The following is a 13016-nucleotide window of genomic DNA, read 5'->3' as shown; positions in this document are numbered from 1 at the left end:
ACTTATTTCTGGTCATATACATGTGTTTCTTGAATATATTGATATTTTTATTTCCTCTTACACATTTTCTCATTAAATTTCATATATATAATATTTTTAATTATTATGTAAAATATTATTCTAATTAATATATGTGGAATAACCAAAAGAGAATAAAACTAATTATACTTATATGTGAAATATTATTATAATTAATTATCACAAAACGACCAACTGTACTATCAAACTATGTCATAAGTTTTAGATGCAAAACAGAACACCCAGTTCGAATAAAATTAGTTTTTTCTCCAACAAAGTAAAATAATTTATAAGAAAACGATTTTATATGAGAGTTCTAACTTTGAAGGCCTCAAAATGGGTCCCAAATGACAGTCAACTACACATGTAACCTAAGTGCAGCCCAAAAAACTTGATGGTCCACTTTACATTTCTCATTAACTTTTTTTTATTTCCAGAATAAAGAGGTTAACGGAAAAAAAAATTTACCAACGATTTTTTTTTTTTGAAATTTAGTTAAAAGGATTGTAGTTCTTCTACAGAATGGTTTTCGGCGGCGTAATAAAAACAGAAGATTTCATTTAGAACTTTATTTAATTAAAAAGCAATTTAATCAATAAACTAAAGATAAAGCTTGTCGTATCTAAAAAACGAATTTAACCATAAACAAGCTACAAACCGAAAAACCGTTTAAAAACACTAAAACATCAAAAGTAGAAACCGAAGATCTCTAGTGAACAACTTTGAAAAAAAGTAAAGGAAAGATCCATGGCTGGTTGTTCTGAGATCAAACCTCACTTGGACGAAGAATGCAAAAGCAAAAAAAAAAAAGGAGGTTGTAGTTGATTGTTTGGTGAGAGAGGGACACGTGGCGTGTAAATAGGTCACAGTGAGGTCTCCGGTTGTGTCTCGTGTGAGGTGCATGCCATGTCAGAGTCCGTTCCCCTATGAGCCCGGCGAATCCGAATCATGTGGCCCCCCTTCTTCTCTCTAGACTTTCTCTCTCTCTCTCTACTTATTTATCGTTTCGCGTGTCGCGTCTCTATCTTTCCTTTCGTATCGCAACCTCTCTCTCTCTCTCTCTCTCTCTCTCTTGTCGAGGCCGTGCCCTAGAAGCGCCCCCTTTCCTCTCCGCGACTTCAATCCCTAGCTTCCGTCACCTGATTTATCGCCCTTCGATCATCTGAATTAACTTCTTATCCCCCCCCCGATTCGAGATTTGTAAGCTCTTTTCTCCTTGTCGTTGATTTCAATTCCGTGATTTTTCCGATGTTGATTTGCTGAGGTTATTGTTATGGTTTAATTGGGGTTTATCATCAATGAAGCCTTATGGTTAGTGCCAATGTGTGTCGTAGAACGCTCGTGACTTGCTTTGCTTCATCTCTTACCCCTTTTTTTCCCAGTGATTTTGGTTGGCTTGATCTCTTTAATGTGATTGCCATTTTGAGGTTTGCTTAAGGTTAAGTAGTGAGGGATCAAGTCGTTTAACTATCTTTAGATTCGTTACTAGGTTTGCGTTTCGATCTTTAATGAAGACCCGTGATTTAGTCTGTTAAATGATGTTAGCGTTATAATCTACCACTAACGTGTTTAGTGCGTATATCATTTAGTTTTTTTAGCTTCTTTATTTCTCTTTGATGATTGTGCACAACCTTTTGAATCAGGAAAGAGTTCCTTTTCCATTTTATATGAATACTGATTTGAGTGGTACTCTGTTTTTTACCTTGGCACTATTTTTTTTGTGCAATGTCTCTACGCATGTACATAATTTTGTTTCAGTGTCTCTTGATCTTAAACTAACATTTACCCTACTTGTTTCTTTCTTTGTAATTATAGTGTGGAAGCAAAGTTCTTCCGAGACCAGTATTTGTTGATTTACACATGAAGGTCTGTCCATTGCATTGTCAGGTAGATGCTATGAAACCACAAGTAGAATATGACAGATTCTGGCAGTGAAATGCTTGATAGAGATTGGGTCATGAAGCAGAAACGAAGAAAGCTTCCGTCTATTCTGGATTTGTTAGACCAAAAAGGGGATTCTTCTGCGGCGGCTATTGATTCTTCTGATAAACCAACTAAGCATCAGCTTAAGGTTGGTCCAACTCCTGAACGGACCTCGAAAAGAAAGGGACAGTCCCTTCCTGAAAATAATTCTTTGGCTTTTGGTTCGCCGGAATGCACTTCTTCTGATAAGCTAACTAATCAGCAGCCCAGCATTGATTTGACTCCTGAAGGGACCTCCTCTAAAAGGAAGGGACATGACGGGGTAACCTCAATTTCCCTTACCAGTTTTTTGTTTCAAATTTCCTCTTTATTTTATATATGCTTGTTGTTCTAGTAATGACTTCCTTTTTTTTTGCTGGTTACAGAATTATTTTGAATGTGTGATCTGTGACCTTGGTGGTGATTTGCTGTGCTGTGATAGTTGTCCTCGGACCTATCATACCGATTGCCTCACTCCTCCTCTTAAGGTAAAGCTATTTTCCTTTTGTACATTTGTCCTTCCGGAATGGTAGACGTAGATTCGCTATACTCAAATTGGGATAACTTATCTTACTCCTTATCTCTTTCCCTCTAGCGGATTCCAAATGGCAAGTGGATCTGCCCAAAGTGTTCCCAAGACAGCAGTGCGCTGAAGCCTACCACACGTCTAGATGCCATTTCAAAGCGGGCAAGAACAAAAACCTCGAAAAGAAATTCACAAGACAGGCCAAAGAGCGAGAGAGCTTCACAGATATATTGCAGTTCTCTTGTTTCTGGAGAACCATCTTCAGAGAAAGGAAAAAGTATTTCGGCTGGAGAGAGCAAATCCATAGGAAAGGAAGTGATGGATGGGTGTTCTGCTGAGCTTGGTCATGTATCTGCGGATGACCAACCCGATTCACCTGTCATACCCACTGCATATCCGCCCTCCTGCGAAGATCTCCCCGAATCTAAACTATCAAATACCGGAAAAAGTCATGAAGCACCCGTGGAGAGAGTGGAACATGCTTGCAGTGAGATGGTGGTAAACAATACGATTGGTGAAGCAGAGACTGGAAAAGGTAAAAGGAAAAAACGGAAGCGTGAACATAATGATGGGGAAACTGTTAAAGAGTGCAAGGCTGACAAGAAACGTACAAAGAAAAGTTTGTCCAAAGTGGGTTCTCCGAAAACCAAAACATCGGAGTCTTCGAAGAAGAAGAAGAAAAAGAAAAATCGAGTGACTTTAAAATCTTTGTCCAAAACTCAGTCCAAGGTGGAAGTACCAGAGAAAGTGAAGGTATGTTTTCTTAAATATTGTAGTTTCTGTAGACATGCTTTCTGTGTTTATATTGGGGAATATATGAAACCTTAAAATGTTGCATCCACGCGTTTGTCTCTAGTGTGTTGTAGCATAAAAGATATCAAATTTATAGAGATCGTAGATCAGATATCGTTAATAAAGTTTACGAATTCAGAATTGTTGTCTGACATTCTGTATTTAATGATGATTATCTTGTGCATTAGTGTATCTTGGTCAATACTGCATATAATGTTCCTGTTCTGTCCTGGAGATTGTGCTCTTGTGAATAATTATTTTAGTTTCTTATTAATCAGCGTGACATTTTTGTTCTGCTTAACATTTTTTAACATCTGTATATTTTTTAGTCTCCATGCCCATCTCTTTCAAGTGGAAATAGTTTGTCGTATATTCATTAGGATTCTTAAAAGCAATTTTAGATACAGTTGAGATATCTAACGAACCTTGTTTAATTGTCTTATTGGCTACATTTTTTTCGCAGTTGATCTTGTATTATCTTTTTCATGTAGTATATGTTCTTATCCAATTATATGTGTTAATAATGCAGAAGCTTTCCAAGGAGGAACGTCGTGCAATACGTGACGCAGATAAATCTTCTAGTTATTTGGATGCCAAAAACTCTATTCCTCCTACAAACCTACAGGTAATCAATCCTTGTGTCACTGCCATCAGAAATTTTCTTGCTGTGTTACTCATGGTTGTTAATATTTGATTTCTTTTTGTTTGTGGTTCCTATCAGGTGGATCGTGTTTTAGGATGTCGAGTCCAAGATCCTAATAAGACCTCGCTGTATGGTGCTCTTTCAGATGACTTATGTTCTGATAATTTACAAGATAATGACCAGCGAGGTAGCACAGTGAAAGATACTAATGCTGATACAGTGGTTGCCGAGGACAGAACAGATTCCTCTTCTGAGACAGGTAAAAGTTCCAGAAATTCACGTCTGAAGGATAGAGATATGGATGAATCTGCTGTAGGTACTGAGTGTTTGGTTGATGAGAAAGAAGATATGGTTTCAGAAGACACTTTTGATGCCACAGTTAGTAGACATGTGGATAATGAAGATAAAAAAGCTAGTGAAACACCTGTCTCTGTTGATGCACATCACGAAATGGGGGAAAAGAGCCCTGTGGCAAGGGAAGAAGTTGAGGAGCCTGTTGCCGCTAAAGTTGCAGATCTTATTGGAGAAACTGTTTCATATGAGTTTCTTGTTAAATGGGTGGGAAAATCTAATATCCATAACAGTTGGATTTCTGAGGCGGACCTCAAAAGTCTAGCTAGAAGAAAACTAGAAAACTACAAATCAAAGTACGGAACAGCTGTTATAAATATCTGTGAAGATAAATGGAAGCAGCCTCAGCGAATAATTGCTCTCCGGGTTTCAAAAGAAGGTTATCAAGAAGCTTATGTAAAATGGACTGGTCTAGCTTATGATGAATGCACATGGGAGAGCTTGGAGGAGCCTATTCTTAGGGAATCACCCCATTTGATGGATCTCTTTCAGAAGTATGAGCGGAAGACATTGGAAAGGGATATAAGTAAGGGTATTTCCCCAAGGACAAGAGGTGAAGGTCAGCAAAGTGAAGTCATTACCCTCACAGAACAGCCTTCAGAACTCAGGGGAGGCGCCCTGTTTCCGCATCAGCTTGAGGCCCTGAATTGGTTGCGTAGATGCTGGCATAAATCGAAAAATGTAATACTTGCTGATGAGATGGGGCTTGGAAAAACAGTGTCCGCCAGTGCGTTTCTCTCCTCACTTTATTTTGAATTTGGAGTTGCAAGACCTTGTTTGGTTTTGGTTCCACTTTCAACAATGCCGAACTGGCTATCCGAGTTTTCTCTTTGGGCTCCACTCCTTAATGTTGTGGAGTATCACGGAGGCGCAAAAGCCAGAGCCATCATTCGAGAGTATGAGTGGCATGCTAAGAGCTCTACTGAGACAACCAAGAAGATGAAGCCCTACAAATTTAATGTCCTCTTAACTACTTATGAAATGGTTCTGGCCGACTCATCTCATTTACGTGGAGTTCCCTGGGAAGTTCTTGTGGTTGATGAAGGGCATCGTCTAAAGAATTCAGAAAGTAAGCTGTTTAGCTTGCTCAACACATTCTCTTTTCAACACCGTGTACTTTTGACTGGGACCCCTCTTCAAAATAACATTGGTGAGATGTATAATCTGCTCAACTTCTTGCAACCATCTTCATTCCCTTCTTTGTCTTCTTTTGAGGAGAAATTTCATGATCTGACAAGTGCTGAGAAAGTAGAGGAACTGAAGAAACTTGTTGCTCCTCATATGCTTCGACGGCTTAAAAAAGATGCCATGCAGAATATTCCTCCAAAGACAGAGAGGATGGTCCCTGTTGAGTTGACATCAATCCAGGCTGAATATTATCGTGCAATGTTAACTAAGAATTATCAGATACTACGAAATATCGGGAAAGGGGTAGCACAACAATCAATGTTGAACATAGTGATGCAGCTGAGAAAGGTGTGCAATCACCCATATCTGATACCAGGCACGGAGCCCGAGTCTGGGTCTTTGGAGTTTCTTCATGATATGAGAATAAAAGCATCAGCTAAGTTGACTCTGTTGCACTCCATGCTCAAGGTGCTTCATAAGGAAGGCCACAGAGTTCTGATATTTTCACAGATGACAAAGCTTTTAGACATTCTGGAGGACTACTTGAACGTAGAATTTGGGCCTAAAACATTTGAAAGGGTGGATGGTTCTGTTGCTGTTGCTGATCGTCAAGCAGCTATTGCACGTTTCAACCAAGACAAAAATCGGTTTGTTTTTCTGTTATCTACACGAGCATGTGGTCTTGGTATCAATCTGGCGACGGCTGATACTGTGATTATCTATGACTCTGATTTCAACCCCCATGCTGATATTCAAGCCATGAATAGAGCTCATCGAATTGGACAATCCAAACAGCTTCTGGTATATAGACTTGTCGTCCGTGCCAGTGTAGAAGAGCGTATTCTGCAGCTGGCCAAGAAGAAATTGATGCTCGATCAGCTATTTGTAAACAAGTCCGGATCTCAGAAGGAATTTGAAGATATCCTGCGCTGGGGGACTGAAGAACTTTTCAATGACTCTGCTGGTGCGAACAAAAAAGATACATCTGAAAGTAATGGCAACTTAGATGTAATCATGGATTTAGAAAGCAAGAGCCGGAAAAAGGGTGGTGGCCTCGGAGATGTTTACCAGGACAAATGTACAGATGGAAATGGGAAGATTGTTTGGGACGAGACTGCAATAATGAAGCTGCTTGATCGGACAAATATTCAATCACCCTCCACAGATGGCGCTGATACCGAGTTGGAGAATGATATGCTCGGCTCCGTAAAGGTGAGGAATCATGTTTTGTCTTGCTAAATGACATGTTCATATTCACTGCTATAATATGGTTTCTAGATGCAAGATTTTCTTTTGAATTTTGTGCTCATGTTGCAGAAAAAATTCCATCTGAAATTGGTAGACAGGAAAACTTAGCTTATTAACTGAAATGACCATTGTTTTACCTGAAGAATACTTTTGGTTGCTTTAAGATACATAGTTGAATTCGTTATTATGTTTTTTGTCCACAATGATAATTATATTGCTTCTGTTGTCGATGGTTTATATATTTCTTCTTAATCAGCCTGTCGAATGGAATGAGGAAACAGCTGAAGAACAAGTTGGAGCTGAATCACCTCCTCTGGTGGCTGATGATACTGATGAACATAGTTCAGAAAGGAAAGATGATGATGTAGTTACTTTTACGGAAGAAAATGACTGGGACAGGCTTCTGCGTATGAGGTTCGGCTTCCCTCTTACTCTTAGTTCAGCTACTTACCTATGTTTATTTGCTTCAGTCTAAACGAAATTCGCAGCATATGTTCTTGCTTTCACTACTTGTTATTACTTATTTGCTGATTTTCGTACTGGCAATTGTACTTGTAGATGGAAGAGATATCAGAGCGAGGAAGAAGCAACGCTTGGTAGAGGAAAACGTTTGAGAAAGGCTGTTTCATACAGGGAAGCATATGCCCCAAATACCAGTGGAGCTGTAGTCGAGGTAACGGTTTTACTCTACAGACAAGAGCATCTTTTTGTGGCTATGAATACCTTTGCCATGTCAGTTACTAGTTTTCCTATCATATAACTATTGCAGGATGGCGGTGAAGATGAGAAAGAACCAGAACTTAAAAAGGAATATACACCTGCAGGCCGAGCCCTAAAAGACAAGTTGTAAGTTTAAGTTCTAAATCTATTGGTTGTTCGCCATTTGCTTGGTTGATAATAGTGAAGTTGTAAATTTTTGCTCCATTTGCAAGTTTTAGATAAAATCATGCCTCCTTTCCAGATATTTTTTTTGCATAGACTGAGATTCTGATTTCTCCTGATGGGAAGATGACATAAGATTCTGTAGCAGTGTCAATTTGCGTATAATTTGTTTAGAGGATATTTGGATTTTTCATATTAAGTTGCTGCTCTGTAACTCCCTTTCATGCTTTCTTTCAAGATCTGGAATAACGGTATCTTTGTTTTCTGCAAAACAGCACAAAGCTGCGAGAAAGGCAAAAAAATCGGCTTGCAAAAAGGAATGCTGTTGAAGACTCAATTCCTAATGGCAATGTGGATCAGGTAACTGAAGCAGCTAATGAAGACGAAGAAAGCCCTGTAATGATGGACTTGGACGATAGCCAACAATGTGATGCACAGAAAAGAAAATCCAGACAAGATCCTACACCAGATCTTCCCAGTCAACATCATCATGGCGCAGAATGTCCACCATCTTTACCCCCGAACAATCTGCCGGTTCTTGGACTGTGTGCTCCTAATTTTACGCAACCAGAACCCTCCCGGAGAAATTATTCTCGTCCAAGTAGTAGACAGAACAGGACCATACCAGGACCTCATTTTCCTTTCAGTCTACCCCAAAGATCGGGTTCGGTTGAGAGGGAAGTAAACAACCAGGAGCCTTCTATGGGTAATCTAAAACCACATAATGTAAAGGAGGAACCTTCTCAGCAGCCGCCTCTTAGTAATATGGATGGTTGGCTTCCAGTTCGTCCGGTATTTCCCTCTCTCCTCTACCTCCTAACACATCTACTTCCCATACACACACGCATAAAAAATAAACGTATACTTATATCTGTGTTAAATCTTATATGCACATTGCAGTTTCCTCCGTCAGGGGATTTTGAGCGTCCCCGAAGTTCTGGTGCTGCTTTGGCTGAGTTCCAGGAGAAGTTTCCGCTACTTAACCTACCATTTGATGATAAGCTGCTTCCTCGATTTCCATTTCAGCAGAGAAACATGGGAACTTCGCATCAGGAAATCATGGCCAATCTTTCGCTGAGGAAAAGATTTGAAGGAAGTGGTCATTCTATGCAAGACCTATTTTCCATGCCACCAATGCCGTTTCTACCAAATATGAAAGTCCCTCCTGTGGACCCACCTGTGTTCAGCCAACAAGAGGAGTTACCGCCTCTGGGTTTGGATCAGTTTTCATCAGCTCTTTCATCTATTCCGGAGAACCATCGAAAGGTTCTGGAGAACATAATGTTGAGAACAGGCTCTGGACTTGGGCACTTGCAGAAAAAGAAAACAAGAGTAGACGCATGGTCTGAGGATGAATTAGATTCTCTCTGGATTGGGATTCGCAGACATGGGTATGGAAATTGGGAGACAATTCTTAGAGATCCAAGGCTAAAATTTTCCAAATTCAAATGTCCAGAGTACTTGGCAGCGAGGTGGGAAGAAGAGCAGCGTAAATTCTTGGATAGTCTTTCTTCTCTTCCATCAAAGTCAAGCAGGACAGATAAGTCCACCAAAACTCCCTTGTTTCCTGGTCTTCCTCAAGGTATAATGAACCGGGCTTTACATGGAACTAAATATGCTACTCCTCCAAGGTTCCAGTCTCACCTCACAGACATAAAGCTCGGATTCAACGATCTAGCATCTACCCTTCCGTTGTTTGAGTCCTCTAATCACTTGGGATTGCGAAGTGAGCCTTTTCCTCCTCTGGACCTTTCTGGTGATCCTTCTGCTGGACCATCAAATACTCCCAGTGACAAGCCTTTTCCACTCAACTCTCTTGGAATGGGAAACTTAGGTTCGCTGGGTTTGGATAGTTTAAGCTCCTTAAACACACAGAGAACTGATGAAAGACGTGATGCCATTAAGCGCGGGAAACTGCCTTTGTTTCTAGATATGCAGTTACCTCCAATGCTTGATTCAAGCAACAATGTGTTCTTGGGAAGATCAGCCAATCCATCTCTCCTTGATCCAAACCGAGTGATGAATCTCTCCAATCCGATGGGGAAAGACGTATTGGGAGGTACTAGCACTTCAGAGAACAAGTTACCTCATTGGTTACGGGATGCTGTGACTGTTCCCGCTGCCAAGTCACCTGAACCACCCACCTTACCTCCAACCGTGTCAGCTATAGCTCAATCAGTCCGAGTTTTATACGGTAAAGATTCTACTTCCATTCCACCGTTTGTGATACCAGAGCCGCCACCTCCTGTTCCCAGAGATCCAAGACACAGTCTGAGAAAGAAAAAGAAACGTAAATCACGTCCATCAAGCCAAATGACTACAGACATTGCTAGTAGCAGCCATAATGTAGCAGAAAGCAGCTCTCAAGGCAATCCACCAACTCCTCCTTTGCTTCCACCATCGCTATCAGGTGAACCTTTTGGGTCCTCTCAAGCCACTTCACCACACCACAACTTAAACATCACAGAACCATCTTCCTCCGAGCCAATCAGAGTTCCAGCTCCTCAAGAAGATTCTGTGGTAGCAGAAGAACCATCTGAAGTTCCAAAGCCAAGTCTAGAGGAAGTTACTGGTACGTCAAAATCAGTATCGCCAGAGAGCAAAATCTCTGAACCAAAATCTACCAACGAGGATGGAGACTCAGATTTAGAAACCTGTGAGAAAAATGAGGCTGATCAACTTATGATTCATTCAGACGATAAGCATTTGGATGTGAAGCAAGAAGAACAACAGTCGGAGGATGCCTCAAACAAGCAATGTGAGCCCACAGAGGCTGAAACTCCAAACATGGACGCAGAACAAGAAGATAAAGGAGAATCCGTAAAGATGGTGATTGATATTTCTCCAGGTGACAATTGAAGTTTACAATTGAAAATATACCAGTGTTGCTTTGTTTAGGTCCTTGCTATCAAAGTGGGTACTATATGGCTATTAAGTTTTGTAGGTATGACGCAACTCAATGAAGAAGCAGTATATGTACTGGGACTTTCACCATTTTTATCTTTTTAAATTCTTCTCGATTGTAAAACTTGTGTAAGAGAATGACGAAGCTTATTTTATAATGATCTAACTGGTTTGTTTGGATTGTGTAATACCAGATAATGTAGATTCTAGAATGCTTCAGTTAAAAATCGTCTTACTTCTGGCCATGTATGACCTTCCCGAACTATTAAATACCGATATCAATCAGCCGTCAGTTGTATTGCTCTGGATTTTCTACAGACAGGGTGGACGATGCATTCATTATGGGAAAAGAAGTTTGAAAGACTCTGAACAGTCTAGCAGGTTCCATTCTCTTCTGACATTTAAAATGCTTTAGAAATTGACACCCAGATACTAAACCAGCTCTAGTTAGCCCGCCCAGCTGACGTTATGTTCAACTAAATATCATCGGTCTCAGAATTACAAAATTACCTCTGGCCATGTCCAACGACTTCACTTTTCTTCTCCTTGTTTGCGTTTAGTTTAGGGTTGCCGTTATACGTTTCCACAAATAAAACATTCGCTGATGGAGAAAATCTCCAAAGTTGTGCAAGTCATCATTCATCAATTGTCCCCATACGAAGTAAATAACTCAAATTAATCCTATAAAACAAATATAATCAGATTTGTTATGAATCATGAAGTGGATGTGGATGGTTCATAACCTAGACCATACAAGTTCAAGACTAGAGTCCATTGGGGTTTACATCCAGCCACATGGAAGACCCATTCAACCTTAGTCTTTATGAGTTTGATCATGTCATTATGTAGAGTATCTTTGTAATCAATTCTCTCTTTGACTCTACTTTGTATGAACCACTATATATAGTGGTGTAAGCAATAAGAAATATACAACACATTATCACAAATCTTCTCTCAAATCTTAACACGTTATCAGCACGAGACTCTCTCCACCTGAGCAATCCCATCCGCCGGCGATCATCTCTTTTCCGGCCATCTCTTCCGGCCCCCAGCCTTGCTCCGCCGGCCAAGTCTATCCCTCTCACGGTTTTCCGGCCAGCTCCTCCACCTCTCTCTCAACCACCTCAATCCGCGGATCACTCTCTCTCTCTCACGGTGGTCCATTCAGAATCCTTGTGGTGTAAAAGGTAAACTAATCAAAACCTAAAGATCTAAGAACATCATATATCTGAATCTTGGATCTATATGAATCCTAAAACTTATAAAAATCTATAGATCTAAAATTATCTCAAATATTAATCTTGAATCTAAGATCTATATGAATTTTGATTCTAAAATTATTTGAATCTCTAAATATCTAAGAATCTCTAAAAACTTATAAAACTTATTAATAATCTAAGATCTATATGAATCTTGTTTCTAAGAACTATTCGAATCATAAAAAATATTAGAGAAAATCATAAAATCATAAGCCTTTAAATCGGCTCTCCCTTTTTCTCCTATTTGATCTGACCTTAAATCCGGATTGTCTAAAGGATCAAAACCCATAATCAAACCCTTTGATCATCCGCATCACCAGCTATTCTAGCAGAATGAATAAGCCGGCCATCAAAAACCTCACCATCAAAATCCTTAAATCTAAATATGTATCTTGATGGCCATTATACATATCAATCCCCTAAATCCTTCTTGCTTGGTTTTCTCAACCAGCAAATCCAAAATTCAAAACAATCAAAAACATCCTGAGCCATTATCGGCTAGATTCTTTGAAAATCAGTCAAACCAAATAAAATCGAAATAAATCCTAATCAATGCATATCTTTGACCATTGATGTTTGTTTTTGTAACTGATAAAATTTTAAAAACTTTTCTGATTTTATAAATGCATATTTAATTTTTATAAATGCATATTTGATTTTAATAAATGCATATCTTTGACTAGGTAGTATTTTAAATATTATAACCTATAGTCTTGATTTAAATTAATATGTCATAAGATAAAATAAATTCTGGTTTGATATCATTTGATCACATTATTGTTTGTCAAAATTTATCTATATCTTAACCGGCCTTGAAATCGGTTCATTATAGTTTGAACAAATGATATAAATTTATCTTGATCTAATACCAACCTTAAAATCGGATTTTGTGATGATTAAATCATATACTGAACATTGATCACCTAGTTGCTTGTTAAATTAATCTTGATTTAAAACCATCCTTGAAGACTGATTTTGTGATGATTGAATTATATACTGATCTTATATGCATACCTGATAGCATCTATTAGATTAGTAAATCATTAGATCAAACTTGGATTATTTTGAACCAACCTTTTTCCATGCATCCGATTGTCATTTTGTTAAAACCGATCATGCATGCTTGCATATCATTGACTATTCTGATCATGGTGCATTTAAATTAAAATTTAATTGATTCATATTGCTTGCATCTAATTGATTCATATTGCTTGCATCTAATTAGATTAAATCGGTTATTGTTTAAACTAAGCATGTTTGCTTTAATTGAAATAATAAACCAGCTTTGAAACCGATTGATTGA

At 39.0% G+C, this 13016-nt stretch overlaps 1 protein-coding gene across 2 annotated transcripts; it reads left to right on the top strand.

Annotated features, from left to right (window-relative positions):
- The first annotated feature begins 760 nt into the window (after positions 1 to 760).
- Positions 761 to 10634, top strand: LOC106345862 (protein CHROMATIN REMODELING 4). 2 transcript variants are annotated; one of them, XM_013785067.3, is made up of 11 exons: positions 761 to 1218; positions 1834 to 2263; positions 2367 to 2468; positions 2579 to 3259; positions 3828 to 3923; positions 4020 to 6632; positions 6925 to 7082; positions 7227 to 7341; positions 7438 to 7514; positions 7826 to 8342; positions 8451 to 10634. In XM_013785067.3, the coding sequence occupies exons 2-11, from the start codon at positions 1934 to 1936 to the stop codon at positions 10407 to 10409; spliced, it is 6648 nt and encodes a 2215-aa protein (XP_013640521.1). In that variant the 5' UTR covers positions 761 to 1218; positions 1834 to 1933; the 3' UTR covers positions 10410 to 10634. The 2 variants fall into 2 exon arrangements, with proteins under 2 accessions (XP_013640521.1, XP_013640520.1); XM_013785066.3 differs by having other exon boundaries at positions 766 to 1218; positions 2576 to 3259.
- Positions 10635 to 13016: the final 2382 nt, after the last annotated feature.

The sequence above is a fragment of the Brassica napus genome, chromosome C9 (assembly GCF_020379485.1).
Source record: "Brassica napus cultivar Da-Ae chromosome C9, Da-Ae, whole genome shotgun sequence".
Classification (NCBI taxonomy): Eukaryota; Viridiplantae; Streptophyta; class Magnoliopsida; order Brassicales; family Brassicaceae; genus Brassica; species Brassica napus.
This window is presented reverse-complemented; position numbering and strand designations above follow the sequence as displayed.